The sequence below is a fragment of the Hylobates moloch genome, unplaced genomic scaffold (assembly GCF_009828535.3).
Source record: "Hylobates moloch isolate HMO894 unplaced genomic scaffold, HMol_V3 SCAFFOLD_5, whole genome shotgun sequence".
Taxonomy (NCBI): domain Eukaryota; kingdom Metazoa; phylum Chordata; class Mammalia; order Primates; family Hylobatidae; genus Hylobates; species Hylobates moloch.
Window position 1 is genome coordinate 47,378,076 of NW_026652280.1, and position 20,557 is coordinate 47,398,632.

Genomic DNA, 20,557 nt, shown 5'->3' on the forward strand with positions numbered 1-20,557 from the left:
GTGGAGTCCTCAACTGTGCCCACCTGCCATGGGCTGCCCCTCACCTGCCTGGCGTAGCGCAAGCCGCTCACTCTGTGCCTCAACAAAATGACACTCAAAATTCTTGTCATGAATGGAGTCCCTTTAAAGTCATCCTTTAAAAAAAAACAACAACAACAACAAAAAACCTTTCTCTAAAGTGAGTTTCAAGTAAACCTAATTCTTTTACCTTGACCTCACATAACAACACCCAGACTGCCCTCCCATCACAACAGAAAAAAATCCCTGGCCTCATATTCTTGTTTCATCACTGACAACATCCCATCTCCTAAGAGTAAGGATCAATTTGTTTCTCTCTCTCTCTCTGTCTCACACACACACATTAGTTCTTTAACTCCCTTCAGGAGTCATGTGGCTACCCCAAAAGCTCTATGTGTCTCAAATTCTGTCTTGAGCATCAACCATAAACACTCCCAGTTGGCCCTGGCTACCTCCTCACCAGGCCCTTTAGCTTAGAAATGCTTCTCTTCACTACCGCCCTCTCCTTACCATTGTGGGAAATCTATTAGCCCTTCAGGAGTCCCTAGTTATGAAGGTGGCAGAACCAGCTCTAAGTGACCTTGGGTACCTGGGGTTGGTTATAAGAACAGGAAGAGGGGAGTTCCTTTAGGTCAAATTCAACTGCAAGTGGCTTCTTTTCTGAGTTTATAAACCTAAGTCAGCTGACTATTCTAAATTAAAATGCATATTGTAATTAACATCTGAGTGTATTATAATTGACATCCCAGGTAAGTGTTTCCTAATGAAACGTCATATTTAGTGGCTAATTCTAAAATTTTGAAAGTGCTAAATTGAATCCAGCATTAACCATGTTTTCCTCATGTTCCACTCTAATCCAATATTGGGAAATAACTAAATATTTATTTTAAAATTAAAAAGTTAACTGACAGAGTCCTTATCGTCTCACATTTTCCATGCGCCCTATTTCTGTAAACATAAATAGAACCAAGCACATCTGTAATAAAGTGACACCCATCCACCCTAAATTCTATAGATATTCCCTAAGAAAGAAACACATCTGGCTACCGTGCAGCTCACTAACAAGACAGAAGGAAGATGAACCAAAGCCAGGAAGCGGGGTGGCCCAGCCTGAGCTCCGGCATCCTGGTTGGTTCTCAGCCTCTTAAGAAGACCTGGCCGGCCAAGGAGGGTGGATAACCTGAGGTCAGCAGTTCGAGACCAGCCTGGCCAGCATGGCGAAACCCCTTCTCTACTAAAAATACAAAATTAGCTAGGTGTGGTGGCGCATGCCTGTGATCCCAGCTACTCAGGAGGCTGAGGCAGCAGAATCGCTTGAACCTGGGAGGCAGAGGTTGCAGTGAGCCAAGATCATGCCATTGCGTGCCAGCCTGGGCAACAAGAGTGAAACTCCGTCTCCAAAAAAAAAAAAAAAGGAAGACCCCAGAATGGTGCAAGGGTCTTTCCTGGGCCAGCTCAGCCGAGCATTCCTCTCATGTCATTATCCAAACCTCATTTCCTCGCGGACATCCTTTCTGCAGTCATCCACCACCTTTTTAAAAGCTCACAAGGGGAAAGCCTGCGTCTATTTTGGAAGAAATCTGCTGCTCCAAATATTTTCTTTTAGTCTAAAGAGTTTGTCCAGATGAAACCGTTCCCTTTCACCAACCCACTGGGCCCCAGTAACCAGGGCTGTGGGTCCTGCAGGTAGGAGCAGTGATCCCCAGCCCCGGGAAGAAATGCAGCTGATGAGACTTTTTAAATTGCTTCCATTTCATTCAGAGTTGGGTTACTGGCCTACCCATAGCCATGAGTCTTCTTAATGGCTGGTTTTCTCTGGCAAGTGAATCAGGCCTGGGATGTGAGGTGGAGGTCCCAGGTGCGGTGTAGATAGTAGGAGATGCAGTATGATAACACGAACCCATTTCATTTCAGCTTAAGCAAACTCAGTACCAAGGCTAATAGGAGCTTGCTGTTTCATTGTCTTATCCCAGAGCTGCTTGGCCAGAAAGGAATTGAAAGTAAAGGTGAAAAACTTGGTGGGAACATAGCCTAAAAGTAGACAAGGTATGCATTTCAAAGCATAGCATTTTTGACAGAGTCAGAATTGGCTCTGTTAATATTTTTACCTCTATAGCTTAGGGTAGACTAGCAGAGCCAGGTATAAACTGCCCCCTGCTGCCTGACACATAGAAGTACATGAAAAATGTCACTTCATTAGTAATTATATTCTGAAATGCCTGCAAGGAATGGAAAGCAAATTAGGGGAATGGCAGGCAGTCTCAGAGAAGCCGTGATCCTCTCCAGTGTGAAGACGAAGGAAATGTGAAAGAGCTGGAAGCAGCTCTTATAAAAAGTACTTTTCGGATGTAGAGAGCCGCTTCATTACTCCTTCTGCAACCTTGTCAGTGTGTGGACCATGGTCCAGTAGCATCAGTATCACCTGGGAACTTTTAGAAATGCAGATTCCCAGGCCCCACCCTGGGTCAACAGAATCAAAATCTGCATTTTAAACAAGATCCCTAGGTGATACACACTCATATTTACATTTGAGAAGCCCTTGCCTGGCTCAATGTCTCATACCTGTAATCCCAGCACTTTGGGAGGCCCAGGCAAGTGGATGACTTGAGATCAGGAGTTCAAGACCAGCCTGGCCAACGTGGTCAAACCCCGACTCTACTAAAAATACAAAAATTAGCCGGGCATGGTGGCAGGCGCCTGTAATCCCAGCTACTCGGGAGGCTGAGGCAGGAGAATTGCTTGAACTTGGGAAGCGGAGGTTGCAGCGAGCCAAGATGGTGCCACTGCACTCCAGCGTGAGCAACAGAGCAAGACTCAGTCTTGAAAAATACAAAAAAAATTAAAAAAAATAAAAGTAGCCCTGGCCAGGCACGGTGGCTCATGCCTATAATCCCAACGCTTTGGGAGGCAGCCTGAGCAACATGGTGAAACTTCATCTCTACTAAAAATACAAAAAATTAGTCAGGTGTACTGGCACACACCTGTGGTCCCAGATCTCGGGAAGCTGAGGTGGGAGGATCTCCTGAGCCCAGGAAGCAGAGGTTGCAGTGAGCTGAGCCGAGATCGTGCCACTGCATTCCAACCTGGGCGACCCATCTCAAAAAATAAAAATAAAACATCCCTGAACATGACTTCAGAAGGAGCTTTAGCCCTGGACCAGGTCCAGGGTTCTCTAAGGTTTGGATCAAATTGAATTCAGCTTGAACAGTGAAAAAAACACAACCTAATAGAAGAGATGAATCCTCAAGTTAAATTTGCAAAAGCCTTATGTTCTTATTTTCTTAATACTTCCTTTTTATCCATCCTCACGTCACTAGCTCTTTAACCATAGGCACTTTAACTTGCCGTATTTCATGTTACTTTCTATATTTCAGCAGCAGCCAGCATTTGCCAAGCAGTTTCTTTCAAAAATCATTCTGTCCCAGCAAGTGTGTGACAGGCATCTGATTTGCTCTCTGGCAGCCTCTGTGCTTCCCATCATTCTTGTTTACTTCAGTCTTCTCTCTGCCATGCTTACACCCTGCTGTTCGGTTAAAGAGTGCGACTTGAGCAAGTCTGCAGGATTGAGCTGGCCCCCGGTGGCATTGTCAGTCTGTTGCTAACCTGGAGTGTTCTTTTCTGCGCCAGGTCAGAGAAGAATGCCGGCTCCTGAACGCCCCACCTGTTCCACCCCGAAGCTCAAAGCCTTTGTCCACCAGTCCCTCCATCCCTCCTCGCACAGTCAAGCCAGCGCGGCAACAGACTCGCTCTCCCAGCCCCACCTTGTCCTACTATTCTTCAGGGCTACACAACATGTAAGTCTTCCTGCCAGGTCCCACTGCACCCTTATCTTCTCATCCACCAGTTCATGGGTTCTTGAAAGCATTTTCAGGGTAGCCTAACAGGCAGGGTGGTGGGAGAGGAAATGGCTTTTCAATTTTTTTAATAATTTTACTGAGTGAGCATGATGGGGCCCCTGTTTGTTTTGAGCTAGGATGGAAGAGCCAATGTCTTGGGAAGAAAAGATGCCACACCAGTCTAAGAAATTCCGAGGTAAAGGCCAACTAGATTCTCCTGGAAACAACCCGGGGGCTGCCATCAGTTCTCACAAATCAGCATCTAGTTCTTTCCACTTTGACTTTGACACGAGCAGACAGCACCTTCGACCAGGACCTAAAATGGAAAGGGTCCCATTGGCTATCTACTCTGAATTTCCATCCAGACAGGAGTCCCCTTTTGACCATCACTGTTGGGTGGTCATTTCCTTTTGTCTGGATACTTCCGGTGCTCTGAGATCATTCTTCTGCAGCACAGCTCATTCCATTGTTGGCAAGTACCAATACTTTAAAAAAAAAAAACCCCTGTATTATATTGAGTTGAAATCAATCTCTATGTAACTTTCAATCATTTCTTAGGTCTAAAGAAACAAAAATAGGTCCATCCCATATCTCTTTGTCGACTCATGAAAATTCCGAGTCAGCTATGATAGAAGTCTTCTCTTCTCCAAAAGAAACATCCTTGCCTCCCTCTGCTGTTTCCCCGACATCACTGTCAGACCCCTCACCGGCCTGCTCACCCTCCTGTGAGCACACTCTAGTTTCATGTTGCTCTTAAAACCCCCCAAAGCCTAATCCACCACTCCACATGTGCTCGTTACAGTTTAAAGTAGCTCTCTTTGCAGGTACTTTTTGTTCTCTGGACATTTAAATCGTTGTGCTAATGTTACTCGATTGTTCAGAAACTAAGACAAGGATAAGCATTTTATTTGAAGGATTTCCTCCTACCTCAGACTTTTGGATGGAAATAGAGTCACGGATGGTGTGATGCCATCATGTCACTGTAGCACAAGCATGGCAAGCATGTGCCACTCATTTACTATTCTCTCCCTCTACCCTCGCTCACTGCAGACATCATTCATCAATCTTGGCACCTGTTGGTGCAGAGCCTACATGTGACTTAATAATTTTCCTCATCATAAAGACCCAGGCACCTATTAACAATGATTTTCTTACTAGCTGAAATATTTATTTTATCTCCACTGTAGCATTTTAAATCATTATGTACATATCTACAATTACCAATGTATTTTATTAAAGATTCTTTAAAAAAAAAAAACCCAGTGAAGTTAGCAGGAATTTTATTGAATTCAAAACTAACTGCACTTTTCTACTCAGCAGTAACATCTATAAATAACAAAAGCCTTGGGATTTGGCTTTTTTCTTTTAACTGATTTCTCCTTCTGTGTTTGCTTTTAAGCAGCGTCACTAAAACTGACAAAAGTCCTTCTGAAAGCACTTCTGTTTCCTGCTATCCATGTAACCGAGTGAAAACTGATTCTGTGGACCTGAAATCCCCATTTGGAAGTCCTTCTGCTGAAGCTGTGTCCTCTCGGCTCTCATGGCCTAACCATTATTCAGGAGCATCAGAGAGCCAGACCAGGAGTGACTTCCTGCTGGATCCAAGCAGGAGTTATAGTTACCCTAGACAAAAGACGCCAGGCACACCAAAGAGAAACTGCCCAGCACCTTTTGATTTTGATGGCTGTGAGCTCTTGGCCAGCCCCACTAGCTCAGTCACTGCAGAATTCAGTAGCAGCGTCTCTGGTTGTCCCAAGTCAGCCAGCTACTCTCTGGAGAGCACAGATGTGAAATCTTTTGCAGCTGGCGTGACAAAGCAGAGTACGTCATGCCCTGCCTTACCCCCCAGGGCTCCAAAACCAGTGGAAGAGAAGGTCGCCTCCGAAACATCTCCTTTGCCTCTGAAAATCGATGGTGCTGAGGAAGACCCCAAGTCTGGGTCACCAGATCTCTCGGAGGACCAGTATTTTGTTAAAAAGGGCATGCAGGACATCTTCTCTGCCTCCTACCCTTTCTCATCTCCGCTCCATCTCCAGCTGGCCCCCAGATCCTGTGGCGATGGTTCTCCATGGCAGCCACCTGCTGACCTATCAGGACTCTCTATAGAGGAAGTGTCCAAGTCACTACGGTTCATTGGTTTGTCCGAAGATGTCATATCATTCTTTGTTACTGAAAAGATTGATGGGAACCTGCTTGTTCAGCTAACGGAAGAAATCCTCTCAGAGGATTTCAAATTGAGCAAACTGCAGGTGAAGAAGATAATGCAATTCATTAATGGCTGGAGGCCCAAAATATAGCCAAATAACCCCTAGCCAGCATGGAACAAAGCTGATCAATGCGTGTGCTAGAAGGGGTGGGCTGGGACACAATTTCATGTTTTTGCACTAAAAACCTTCTCTGTAAATAAGGATAAGAGAAACTATGCAGATTACGTTTTTGAATGGTGAACAGGCTATTTTGTACATCAATAAAAATGCTGTACAGAACACTTGGAGGTGTGCCTTGTACGTCACTCAACAAACACTCAGCAGCTGCTAAAAGAAAAAAAGGCATGTGCAGAGAAATCATTCTTACCCAAGTAGGTTTATGCGAGAAGGTATGATATTTATTACAAAATAGCCAAAGCTGAAAGACATAAAAATCTTTAAAAAAAAAAAACACTTTTGAACAACAGTTCCCTTCTTTCAGGAGGGTTGACTTTAGACAATTAACTATGTTCTGTGCTCTGTCATTCAGATTGCTTCTTGCTAATTGTTTTACTCTTGTGCCTGAAAATGTTAGTGATATGAATTGACACTTTAATGTTGTATGCTTGGTGGGGATCTTTTTATCACAAGGCATTTTCCAAAAGTCATATGTTGATAAAGGGATATATGTTGTCCTTAGAAATCACACAAATCATGACCACGATAATTTATCTGTAACTGCTGCTAATTTTGAGCAGAGAAAAAAGAATATACATATATAAACATGTATAGGTGCATACACAATACACCCGGATATGTTTTACACATAATTTTGATTCTGATATTTTAGATAACATCTGTTCACTTTTAAACAATCTGTTGAGTTTTTGGGACTGTTATCTATGTTGATTCTCTTAGGAATAGTGGACAGAATGACTCCAAAGATTCTCAGAACCCTGTCACTTGAAGCTCAGTCTTATTTGGGTTCATCACTGAAAACTTAGAACAAATCAGTAAAGAGTCCTGTATTGAAGAATTAAGTTTGAGTTTAAGTCCACTCACTGCAGGGCTGGTTTTTGCATGTAATACTCCCATGATGTCTGGGGAAATGACAGTTTCTGTTGAATTGTAATTCTCAGGTTTGAGGGTCTCCTTCCCCTGGTGTCTGATGGCGAGAGGTCTGAAGAGCATTTGTCAGAGTGCATTAGGCATTCTCAACCTGCTTCATGCTTTACGAGAACTCAGAAATCAGACGCACCAGCCTTTATTATTACATATGCTACATCTGTTGAGTATTTTTAAAATACCACTAAGAAGACTTGTTTATTTCATAAACCACCTCTCTTTCAAAGAAAATACATTATTACCATACTTTTACATTAGTCTGAGAATGTTTTGCTAAATATGATTAAGTATTCCAAAATATAATGGCGTCATTATTCTTGACTTTTTTAGAGAATATACATCTTAGGACTATGTTAGTTCTCAGAGTAAGGCGTCATCTACTTCCCTGCACCCCAGAATCTGGCCCCAGATTCCAGATGTGCAGACAGCCCATGACCGAGGTGCACACAGTGCCCTCTTGAATAGGAAGGTCAGCCAGTGAGGTGGCAGCATAACTTGCAGGATGGACTTATATCTTAACGTCTCTTCCTGCTACCAAAACAAAAAAATAAGTTGAAAAACAAGACCCACCAGTCTAGTTCTGTAGACCTGTGAAACGTGTCTTTATTTCTTGGCATTAGAAGAAAGATATTTTTAATCCATATCATGGTTTAGCGTTGAAGTGAATTGATACCTAATTTTCCATCTTAGATGTAATTTTCCATCTTAGATCTCCTTTATCAAAAAAAAAAGCATTTTTTTCTCCTAACGTGTCTCCCAAAATGTAAATACTATAGGCAAAAAGAGTACCCTGTAAAATTCTCACACTGGAGCACCTCTTCAAAAGTCACAGACAATTCGATGAGGAAGTGTCTGGTACTGCACTCACAGGACATGAGACCTATGAAGCTTTCATGTTTTGAAAGCATCCTTCTGTGTGAGGGGGACTGCCTCCCTTAGTAAAGTAAACCTCTCAGAACTTCTTTTTAAAATAAAAACAGACAAGATGCAGCTACTAAGCTGCAAGTTTTCATTGGCAAACCTAGCTGAATCCATTTTAAAATACTTAGCACTCGAACACAATTCTCAAACTCAGGAAGAAGGAACAGGGTTGGTTTAGGTTTACTATAAAGGTTGCCTCACATAAACAACTGACTCCTTTTTAGTGTTTTTTTTTTTCTTTTTGTAAAAACTTTACACAAAATAGGGTTTTAAATTCTTTTTGCTTGTTTTGGACTTGGCGTATTTTTGTCAAGTTTATATTGATTGGCAATGCAGAGACTCCTTGAGGTCAGGGACTGTGGCGTTTGATTCACTTATGCTACAGTCTAGAATCACTACAGTGCTGAGTAAAAGGCACAGCCCCTGCCCTCTTGGAGATCATATTGTTTATATTTGAAATCTCAGTTGCTAAGAGTATGTGTGTGTGGGTAAGAAAGACGTGAAGTCCTCTGGGCAGCTGGGCATATGGAGAATTACGTGTGTCCTGTCTTTAAAACGTCAGCCTCTATTAGGGGTACAGAACACCCCAAGATCACTAAAACTTGGAATGTGTTGAAGGCAGAAAGTATCTCTCACTGCCTAGTGTTGTTGTTTTTTTGTTTTTTGATTTTTGTTTTTTTTACTGACCTGGAATTCTTTGAATTGTAATAAATATCTTCTGTCACAAATAAATGAAATTGCCATTCCTAAGCCGAGCACCTGTCTGTGAAGGACCTTGGCGCCCTGACTAGACAGAGCATTCATAGCTCCAAGAGAATCATGACAAGATATGCAAAGCAGGGATAATAAGGAGACAGCCCTTCCCTTCCGAGAAGCCCTTCCCTTTCACAGCCCTTCCCTGTGATTCTGCAGTGAAAAGTGATGCCCAGAGATCCACACACAGAACCTTTCTAACCAACCAGGTCAAGACTTACCATCTTATCTCCTCTGGCAGGTCCCCTATAATCAAAAGAGAGGAAGTGTCCGTCTAAACAAGACCCTTTTGGGTCCTTAGATTCATGGCAAAAATCATCATGGCCCCCATCAGAAGAGAAAATCAGCAATAAACCAAGCCAAGCAACTAAAATGTGTAATGTGGACCTGACTCGTGTTGGGAGGCAGAATTGAAACACTCACAGATCAATCTTGCAAGTTTTCTCTTCTTTAAGTTGAGCTGCTCAACTTTATGAACTGTGAAATTTACTTACATTCTTTCAACCCACATATATCATTGCAGTTTATGAAGTTGCAGCGAACTGCCCATTCAGCTAAATTGCAGTGTTTATTCTTGTCTCATGTCGAAATACAACAATCTTATGGGAAATATTATGACAGTCCATTCCAACTGTTTTCAGACACATGCATAAACAGTCTCTGCTCACATTCCACAGCCACCTGCATGTTACCCATACAGCTCCCTGAGAAGTCCAGGGATGGGAGGCAGGAAGGAAGGAAGGAGGGTCCTTCGTTTTCTAAACACTTTGTATAAGTCACTACTCATCATGCCTAGCAAGCATAAGATTAACATTTTGAATAACAAACTGGAAAACAAATAATCCTTCAAAGAATCTAGTGAACTGTTCAAAGGAAATTTTAATTTCAGTCTACCAGAAAAGTTAAATCTGTTGTTGGGCATAGGAGGCTTTCAGAAACATGCCTCTTATATCAATTTCCACTATCTTTCAAGTTACCTAAAGGCACCAGGCTGCTTGAGCAAGAAGAATAAAAGGCCTAGAGTGCAAATTATGTGAAGTAGAGCTTTTAGATTATGGGATTGTAGTAATATGGGATTCTCATGGTTACATCATGTTAAATCGCACTGTTTAGTCTTCAAAAGTTTAGTCTTCAAAACTTGGTGTTTTAAAATTTGTCTCATTGTGATAGCCAGAAATAAGGAATAAACATGATTTCAGTTTAAACTATATACAAATATCTTCTGTAATTTTGCTGCTCTAATTTTTAGGCTATAAATTTTGTAATAGAGCTTATCAGATTGCAAATTTCCTTTGTTTACAATCTCACGTAGTAGGGCTCAGATAATTTCTTAGCTATAAACCTTTTCTCCCACTCTCATATTAAGTTTCATTTAAAATATTTAAGCTAAGCCTAAAAATCGAAATCAGTTGAGGATTTGGAGAGTTTATCTTAAATGGAAATGGTGTATTCTTTTCAAAGAGTTTTGTAACCATCTTTACAGTTTCTTTGCTTGGAAAACTTTGGTTGTTAACTACCAGTTAACAATTGCATTACTTTCCAAAATATTATCTAATGGGCCCAATGTGTACCTCAAGATAAACACAGTATGTTATGTCTAAAAACTTCCTTGTCTTGATTTAAATGGTTCTAAAATGTCTATAATAAAGAAATTCTCAAAGTTGCTTTTCTTGCAGTTGTTCCTCGTTGGTCAGACCTAGTGCATAGTTTTCTAAGGACTTGTTTCCCATCCTCACTTAGGAGTAGGGAATTTGGAGGGAGTCCCGATACTGCAAGCCCATTCTGTATTAATAAGAGATTGAAGACTGTGGCTATAGTGCATAGTCAGAAGATGCGGGTAACTAGGTAACTTGATGGCATACAGAGAATCCAGTACCTGTGTGGTCAGGAGATAGCGCAGAAGATGAAATAGATAAACTGGTGAGAAAAAAAAACAAAACCTGGTCCAAAGATAGTTGTCTCAATTGATCGTTCACCATCAGTTACAGATCAAACTCCTTTTTCTACTCTTTCCCCACTCTCACTACTGCACTTGACTCTTAAAAAATAAATAAAAGTATACATTTGAGTGAGGAAAAGAAAGATAATATAAATTTATATCTCTTCGGCTTACATACAGTTTAACTTATGTAACTAGCAAATAGCAGAGATGGCTGAGGTTATTAAAGAAAAATTGAGTGTTCAATATACTGCAGCATCCACTGGAAAGTGTTACACAGAAGCTGGAGAATTGCAAGTGGAGTTTGGTTAAGAGAACTTTAACTGTACTCAAAATAGCATAAAATAGTTTCTCAGTATTTTATGCCCCAAATCTTCCTGTCTTCTTTTACTAGACTAAAAGCATCCCCAAATCATTCATTCTATCTTATACTTAAGCCTTCAGCCCTTCTTTCCTGTTTCACAGGGATAAACCTGTGACTAAACCCATACGTGTCCACTTTACTGGATTTCAGGAATGTGTGCTAGAAGAACCTGTAGGGTTGACTTAGGTTGACTGAAACTTCCCGAGATCTATCTCAGGATTTTTAGAGTACTTCATCAAGTAGTATACACTAGAACATTTGACTCCCAAAATTAGATATTGCAAAGTAAATTTGAGTTTAGAAATAAGTTGGGTTAGAATCAGATGTCCTTTGATTCCTTATATATCTGAAGTTAGAAAAAGCCAAATCATTGAAAACAATAAGTGCTAATTCAATTCTTACTACACTGAAATGAATAAAAAGATGTGCTCAGCCCCTTCTTGCTTAGGTGATTCATGCACATCCTTCAGGATTTACCAAATGTCATCCCCAAGCAGATTAGATTTCACTCCTTTGCACTGATATAGCTCTCTGTGCATATCTCTGTCCCCTGGAAAGCTATAAGCTCTTTGATATCAGGGCTTATGTCTTCATTGTTGTATCTTCAGAAGTAGATGCTGTTTGAGGTTCTGTTGAATGACAGTTTGAAAATCACATTCCTGATGGTGGCCAGTCTTTGCGCCATCAAGGTCAAGACTGCAGCCATGTGACAATGTAACGAAGTAAGGTCAGATGAGTGATATCAATGAAACTTGTACTCATCATAAAATATCTGAGTGCCTAAAAATGGGTGAAATGTAAACTTGTCTAGAAATCGCAGGTTGAGTTTGTATCACTTCCCAGGGAATAAATTTTTCTTATTTAATTCAGTGACTTCCATTTTTAATGGCTAAAAAAAAGACTCGAAAGGATGTGTTCCCATAGATTGACTCAAATACTAGCACTAAAAGACACAGGCAATTGAAAAGTAAGAGATATGGTTGAATGGCCTAAGCTAAGAGTGGTCTCAGGGTCAGAGGGAGTGATGGGTAAAGATAAGAAACAGATTCTGTGTGCTCAGAAACACATGGCCAGGAGACATGGTGCTGAGCATGGAAAATACCATCTGTAGGCAGATCATAGAAGTTTAGAGACAGAGGGGACCTTGGAAAGGATCTGGTCCCTCCTCCTTATAGGAATGAAACCCATGGAGGGTGAGTGATGGGCCCCAGACCTCATATGGGTCATGAAAGAACCAAGGCTAGAAATAAAATCTCCCGGTTCCCTGTTTTGTATTCCTTCCATTACAACACTGTCTCCCAGTTTCCTCCGCTTTTAACTTTCAAAAGTAACTTGTTTTTTTAGTGCATGGAACGCCCTACGGTGATCCTCCAACTTCTTTGTCTAAGACTAAATAACAGGACAGTCCTCAGTTGATACTCCTCAGTTCAGTGTTAGGTGGAAATCAAGAGAAACCTACATATGAAATGGAAGCTCTGGGTACATCTCCTGCTCTTTGATAACACGAATCACTCAGTGGAGACGCTAAATGAGATGAATGGGACAGAAAATGTAAAAGATTCACAGCACACACACATTTCATCCTGCTATATATATCCAGGCTAGCTGCTAGGAAGAGTTTACAGGCTGTGGCACCTAGGAAGAGAAGCAGCTCTGTAGTACTAAATATGGCCACAGGGTGTGGAGCTTTTCCACCCAGCCAATGACTGCGTAAGGATCACCCCGGTCAACTCTTAATGGAGTAGAGTGGAGAGTCGGATTAGGAAGGAGTAAAATTTCAGTCCAGCCATATTGAAGGTCTCTCTTTCCATCAGTCACTTTTCAACTTTCCTCAGTTAGCCGAAGGCATTGGAATCCTAGTTATAGAAATGAATAAACAGAAGTAGCTCAAGAAAGATAAGGGGCCAGGAGTGGTGGCTCATGCCTATGGTCCCAGCACTTTGGAAGGCTGAGGTAGGTAGATCATTTGAGGCCACTTGAGGAGTTTGAGACCAGCCTGGCCAACATAGCAAAACCCCATCTCTACTAAAAATACAAAAATTAGGCATGGTGGTGGGCACCTATAATCCCAGCTACTTGGGAGGCTGAGGCACAAGAAAAGAAAGATAAGGAGTCTGAAGATGGGGCACTATGCATTTTTTCAACAGGTGTCCACTGGGGAAGAGAGTAGAAAACTGATCTGTCACATGCCTTGCCACTTCTTGGTTCTGAGTCTGGGATTTTTCTTCCTTCCTTCCTTCCTTCCTTCCTTCCTTCCTTCCTTCCTTCCTTCCTTCCTTCCTTCCGTCCTTCCTTCCTTCTCTCCTTTTCTTTCCTTTTTTGTCTCACTTTGTCGCCCAAGTTGGAGTGCAGCGGTACAATGATGGCTCACTACAGCCTCAACCTCCCTGGGCTCAAGTGACCTTCCCACCTCAGCCTCCTGAGTAGCTGGGACTACAGGTGCACGCCACCATGCCCGGCTAATTTTTTAATTTTTTGTAGAGATGGGGTTTCACCATGTAGGTCAGGCTGGTCTTGAACTCCTGGGCTCAAGCAGTCAGCCCACCTCAGCCTCCCAAAGTGCTGGGATTACAGTTGTAAGTCAGCATGCCAGGCCTGTCTCTGGAATTTTAAGAGTGAATAGCTTGAGTCCGAAGCTCTTGAGTAAAAAGAAGTTGTATTTAAAAAAAAAAAAAAATCCATTGGTTTGTTTTGAACAACAAAACCCTTAACCTGAAACTAGATCTATCAACTAACATTATACTAAAACTTACTTTCAAGTTTGGATTGAGAAACCATATCTCAATCCTCCTCCTTGGTCTTCAGAGTCAAACCGTGAACACACTCAATTGGCCATGGAAGAAAGGACAAAGAAAAGATACATCCTAACTAAGAAAAAGAGACTCATCAATCTATAGTTTTTGCATAAATGTTTCTGCCTTATTCTACGTGCCCTTTACTACTCTCAGGAACACAGTTATTAAGGTAAAGCAAGTCTGTTTTTCAATTCACCTTTTAAGGAGATGACTGATTTTTATAAATCCAGTGAACTACCAACGATTTCGTTTTTCATAGTTTAAGTTGCCATCTTGAAGCAGTGTAATTGCCTGTTAAAAGTTTTCATGGCTGGGTGTGGTAGCTCATGCCACCCAAGCCCCAAAGGGATTACAGGCATGAGCCACCACGCCCAGCCATGAAATGCACTTTGAGAGGCCAAAGCAGGCGGATCGCTTGAGCCCAGGAGCTTGAGACCAGCCTGGGCAACATGAGGAAACTCCATCTCTACCCCCAAAGATACAAAAATTAGCTGAGTGTGGTGATGTGCCTTGTAGTTGCAGCTACTCAGGAGGCTGAGGCGGGAGGATCACTTGAGCCCAAGAGATCGAGGCTGCAGTGAGCCTAGATTGCACCACTGCACTCTAGCCTGGGTGATAGAGTGAGACGCTGTCTCAAAAAAAAAAAAAAAAAATTTTCATATAATCATGTTTTTATCATACATCAGTGATTCATGAGTAAGAGTTGTGGGGTAATGTGATTGTTCTGAGAGTAGACCACAGTTTTTTTTGTTTTTTTGTTTTTTAGAGGGAATCTCACTCTGTCACCAGGCTGGAGTGCAGTGGCGTAATCTCGGCTCACTGCAACCTCTGCCTCCTGGGTTCAAGCAATTCTCCTGCTTCAGCCTCCCGAGTAGCTGGGACTACAGGTGTGCACCACCACACCCAGCTAATTTTTGTATTTTTAGTAGAGACAGGATTTCACTGCGTTAGCCAGGGTGGTCTCGATCTCTTTACCTCGTGATCCACCCACCCCGGCCTCCCAAAATACTGGGATTACAAGGCATGAGCCACCACACCCGGCTGACCACAGTTCTTGTTGTAAAATGGTCTGCTCCACTGGCCTTATGTTGTTTTTTTAAAATTTTACCCCATCCTGCACGCTATGCCCTCGGTTTTGGTTTCTTTTCTATGTGAAGGCTCTATAGAATCATGCCAGTCCTGCATCTGTATCCTATTTGCCCCCATCTAAAGCTGGAAAAGTTTAGCCATGTAAATTATCATTTTCCCATTGAAGCAAATGCAATCTTGAGAGGACATGTGACTGACCTCCCATCCTTGAGGCAAATCACTCACAAACCCACTTAGTCTCAAAATCTGAGTCCTGGACAGGACTTCAACCTCCTCAGGCTGTGATGATCTCTTCCTGTATTTAGAGATCTCTGTGGAAGTTTCTGTTCCTACACTGAACAGTTCTCAGTTCTTTCTTCTCTGCCTCATTTTGCAACTTAAATCGTTCACCTACTTTTGTGGTATGTGAGTTATATTTCCGTTTTTTTAGATGTTTACCTATTTCTCCATGGAGATAAATTGTGAATCAGGTTGTTTTCTATCCTATTGTTTCTCAGGCCTAGAGAATGTTACTTTTCTTTCTAGTTTTCCTATTAGATGAAAATAACACTCGAGTTCTTGTCACTGTGATTCAGTTCTGTGTGCACCAGTTATCGGGAGCAAATTTGGAAGAAATATTATTTCCCTGCATTTAGTCATTCTGGATAATAGATGTGGACATTATTTGTTCTGGCAACAGGAAAAGGCAACCTGCAGAGACACCACTATGATAGCAACCTAGAGAGGACTATGATCCATGAATCAGTTAATCGCTGAGAGTCTATTCTTTGGAAGGCTAAGATAACTAACTTATCTTTCACAGATAACTCACTGTAAAAGAAGAGTTTGAAATATGGGATGGGAGAAGGAAGGGCATGCCCTCCTTATTCAGTTAACTATTAGGTACATCTCACTAGAATTCATGCTTGAGGGGGAAATGCTCTTATTTAACCCTTGCCAACTTCTTCGAGAGGAGTGTTGTTTTATTTTATTTTATTTTTTGCCTTAGCATGTTGCCAATGTTGACCATTTTTGGAGCATCTGTCTTCTGTCTATTGGCTTTGTCTCCTCCTGACTGTCACCCAGTGTCAGGGTGTGATTTTGTTTTAGGAGGATTGAAAAGGAGAAGTCAGCAGTTGCTGCTGGAGGAGAATCTGATACGCAGCAGGTGTATCCAGCACCCATTTCCAAACTGTGGATGATCCCATTACCAGCTTATCTCCTGACCTCACTCAGGTGTTCTCCCAACTTACTGTTCACAGAAAGAAAGGATCCCCTCTACCACTCTGCCTCTGTTCCAGGTTTCTGCTCGTACTGTGGGACTTCTTGTATTTTTACTCAGACTTAGCCCAAATTTCACATTTCCTTAAATTCCCTTTTTTCTCTTTTATTCTATCTCCAGCTAGCTCATTGTGGTGCTTTAAAACATTCTGTAATCTGATTAGATCTGCCGGGGTAAACAGCATTGGAGAAATTCTGTCGGTCTCCTAGGCAGATGGAGGAAGGAAGGGCAGCTGGTGTGTGGTTGTATGGGTTCATTCATTGAAGTAACTTGGGGGAAGTGCCTAACATCATTTCCAAACAGTAAAAATTTACTCTTCAGTAAATACCAGATCCACTGAATGCAGAAGACAGGTTAGAAGTTATTTTTAATATCAATAGATTGTTTATCCGCCAGCTCCCCATGCCCTGGCGGGCTCCTAAGAGACTTCCCCAGAATGCTTCAGGGAAGGCGTGTTTCATTTGTGCCTATGTTGACCAACACAGTTATTCTCTGATTCTCAGCCCTGGCCACAGCACCCAGGTCTGCCGTGGCCGCAGGCTCACTTCCCATTAGTCGTCACTGCCAGGAGCTCCTGGACACAAGCTTTGGTTAGACAGCTAGTCCTGTGAACAGTCACCACCTGAGAGATGCATAGGGGCATTTCCTGTCTCCACTGTGACTTCTTCTCCCCAGTACCACTATATCATCCATAGGAAATCACATGCATTATTTCATTTAATTTACACAGCAACACTAAGAGGTAGCTACTACTGTTGTTCCTTTTTTTTTTTTTTTTTCTTGAGACGGACTTTTGCTCTTGTCATCCAGGCTGGAGTGCAATGGTACAATCTCGGCTCACCGCAACCTCCGCTTCCTGGATTCAAGCAATTCTCCTGACTCAGCCTCCCGACTAGCTGGGATTACAGGCATGCACCACCATGTCTGGCTAATTTTGTATTTTGAATAGAGATGGGATTTCTCCACGTTGGTCAGGCTGGTCTTGAACTCCCTTTCTCAGGTGATCTGCCACCCTCAGCCTCCCAAAGTGCTGAAATTACAGGCGTGAGCCACCGTGCCCGGCCTGTTGTTCCCATTTCTATAGATAAGAAAACTGCATCTAAAAAGGATGACCCACCCAAGATCACACAGCAAGTAAATGGCCAATCCCAGGTTGAAACCCATCTTTCTGACTCAGGGTCCTTGCTCTTATGAGGGGATATATACAACATGCTCCGAGAGCTCACAGTTGCAGGGTGGGAAACCTCACTGTGTCTTAGAGCTCAGAGAGAGCGTCCTGAAAGAAGTGGTGTCTAAATAGGAATCTGAAGGATAAGAAGGAATTAGGAAGATAAAGGAGAGGCAGGAGAAGGTGGTTGATATTCAAGGGAATAATACAATACAATCATCCCTTAGTTCCAGGACCACTGGGGATACCAACATCTGAGTCCCTGGTATAAAACAATATAGTATATTTGTATATAGCCTATGCACATCCACCTATGTACTTTAAATTATCTTTAGATTACTTATAATACCTAATACAATGTAAATGTTATGTAAATAGTTATCACATTTTTTTTTATTGAATTGTTATTTCGTGGAGTTTTTTCAGATGTTTTCCATCAGTGGTTGGTTGAATTTGTGGATTTGGAACCCACAGACATGGGGGACCAACTGTATTTGCGGAGTCCTAAAGATCCAAGAGAGCACACGTTGCTTACAGAAATTGTCCAGTAGGACTGGAAGGTAGCAAATAAAGAACACTGGTGAGAAACGAACTGGCAGGAAGGAGCCTTTCCACGAAGATCAACCGCAAGGCAGATGAGGGAGTCTGTTCTTTCATCCTGAAAGCATCAGAGAAACCTTGTCATTGCAAGTGAGATGATGTGACACGAACAGATAGGACTGCTGTGAATGCAAGGTGGAAAACAGACTGAAAGAAGGCAGACCTGGGTGCTGAGAGGTCAATCAGGAAGCCATAGGAATTCATGCAAGGGATGAGAGGAGCTGGGTGGAGCACCGCCTGTGGGGATGTAGAGAAATGGAACAAGTAGAGCAGTGTGCATGAGGTGAAACCGAAAGGGTTTGGCAGCTCATCGAACATGGCAGCTAGTGTTTATCTTTGAGAGCCGGTGCCTAAACCTCGCATAGCCCACATGCCTGCAAGTCTCTCAAACTTTTGTCACTCCCCCTCCTAATACAATATGGGAAAGGAAAGTAAAAGATTAGTATTATAATAGTATTTCAAGGGCTTCTAGGTATAAAAAGAAACAATAGAATATTAATTTTATGACAAACCATAGCACTTGCTGTGTCCCAACAAAATTCATATGTTGAAAACTAATCACTGATGTGATGGTATTAGCAGGTAGGGCCTTTGGAAGATGATTTGGTCATGAGGGCAAAGCCCTAATGAACGGAATCAGTGTCCTTAGAAGAGACCCCAGAGAGCAAGCTAGCCCCTTCTGCCATGTGAGAGCAAAGCAAGAAGTGCCATCTGTGAAGAAATACACCTTCACCAGACACCAAATCTGCTAGTGCCTTGATCTTGAACTTCCCAACCTCTAGAACTTTGAGAAATAAACTCAGATATGGTATTTTGTTATAGCAGCTCAGATAGACCAAGAGTGCTGAAGCCAGAATCCCTGCCAGATCCTCTTTGCACAAAAGGATGAAACAGAGGCTCTGTCACACAGACCCCATCTGCAGACAAGCTCGGTAAGGAGCTACCAAGAGTGTGGCGCTGAACCAGAGTATCCCTCTCTCCACCCAGCCACACTGGGTTCTGCAGCACCCAAATACTGCAAGCAGGGATTTCTTCAAAGTCAGAAGCTCTGGCAACTGCCTGCCAGGAGCTTTAGAGGTTGCACTCAGTGGGTAGCAGTGGCTGGGTAGCAGAGGTTGTGCTCAGAGCACCTTCCGTGCAGCAGCACAACAGGTGTCGCAGCTAACAGCAATGAGGGAGGAGCAGGAGTGAGGATGGCGTCCAGGCTGTCCACTTGGGCAACTAGATAGAAAAGAAACAGAGAAGCAGCATGAAGGAGATGCTTACTCAGCTTTGGATGTGTTGCATTTCAGGCCATCCACCAATTAGGATCGTTTTTGGCCACACAGAACTAAAACCCAGCTACAATGGCTTTGTCAAGTAGGGGTGTGTTCTTTTGAATAACAAGAAGCTCCAAGAAGGCAAGTTAGGACTTTTGCAACTGCTCAAGTGGGTCATCCAGGAACCAGGACCCTTCAGCTCTCCTGCTGCACTACCCTCACCAGTGGCTTTAATCCTCACTATCATCATCATATGGACCCAGTACATACAAGCATTTTTACTGACTTCCAAGAGAAAGAATGGTTGGAAGTGTCAAGAGGCAAAAACAATTCAGTGGCACGATCTCAGCTCACTGCAACCTCTGCTTCCTGGGTTCGAGCGATTCTCCTGCCTCAGCCTCCAGAGTAGCTGGGATTACAGGCACACGCCACCATCCATGCCTGACTAATTTTTGTATTTTTAGTAGAGTTGGGGTTTTGCCATGTCGGCCAGGCTGGTCTCAAACTCCTGACCTCAAGTGATTCCACCCCACTTGGCCTCCCAAAGTGCTGGGATTACAGGTGAATCTGTCCCTTTTTAATAAGGAAATATATTCCTCAGAAATGCCCCCCATAGATATCCAATTGGGCAAAACTATGTCACATGACCACCCAGTTGCACAAGTTGCACTGCTGTGTTATTTCTAACCCTGAACTAATAGAGACTCTCTATGAGCAAGGAAGAAGAGGAGATCAGCTATTGGACAGGCAACCAGCGGTGTCTGCCATGGGCTTGCAGTGAATATTCATTGCCTCCGTGTTGAATGTAGGCCATCCTGGTGGGGATTTTTTTTAATTTATTTTTTATTTCCCCATTTTTTGGGGGATCGGGTTGTGTTTGGTTACATGAATAAGTTCATTAGTGGTGATTTCTGAGATTTTAGTGCACCCAGCACTTGAACAGTATACGCTGTACCCAATGTGTAGTCTTTATCCCTCCCTGCCCCCGACCCTTTCTCCTGAGTCCCCAAAGTCCAATGTATCATTCTTATGCCTTTGCATCCTTATAGCTCAGCTCCGACATATAAGCGAGAGCATATGATATTTGGTTTTCCATTTCTGAGTTACTTCATTTAGAATAATAGTATCCAGGGCCAGGCACAGTGGCTCACATATGTAAACCCAGCAATTTGGGAGGCTGAGGTGGGTGGATCACCCGAGGTCAGGAGTTCAAGACCAGTCTGGCACCACAGTGAAACCCCGT

The 20,557-nt window shown here is 42.6% G+C and overlaps 1 protein-coding gene across 4 annotated transcripts in view; it reads left to right on the forward strand.

The window, feature by feature from the left end:
* GAREM1 (GRB2 associated regulator of MAPK1 subtype 1) overlaps positions 1 to 6,342 on the forward strand; it is a 214,285-nt gene extending 207,943 nt beyond the window's left edge. For 2 of the 4 annotated variants that reach the window (XM_032152567.2, XM_058438516.1), the window contains exons 5-6: positions 3,646 to 3,812; positions 5,254 to 6,342. In XM_032152567.2, the coding sequence (XP_032008458.1) occupies positions 3,646 to 3,812; positions 5,254 to 6,151 (1,065 nt within the window). In that variant the 3' untranslated portion in view covers positions 6,152 to 6,342. The remainder of the gene's footprint in view (positions 1 to 3,645; positions 3,813 to 5,253) is intronic. The other 2 variants (XM_032152568.2, XM_058438517.1) reach the window with 1 other exon arrangement.
* Positions 6,343 to 20,557: the final 14,215 nt, after the last annotated feature.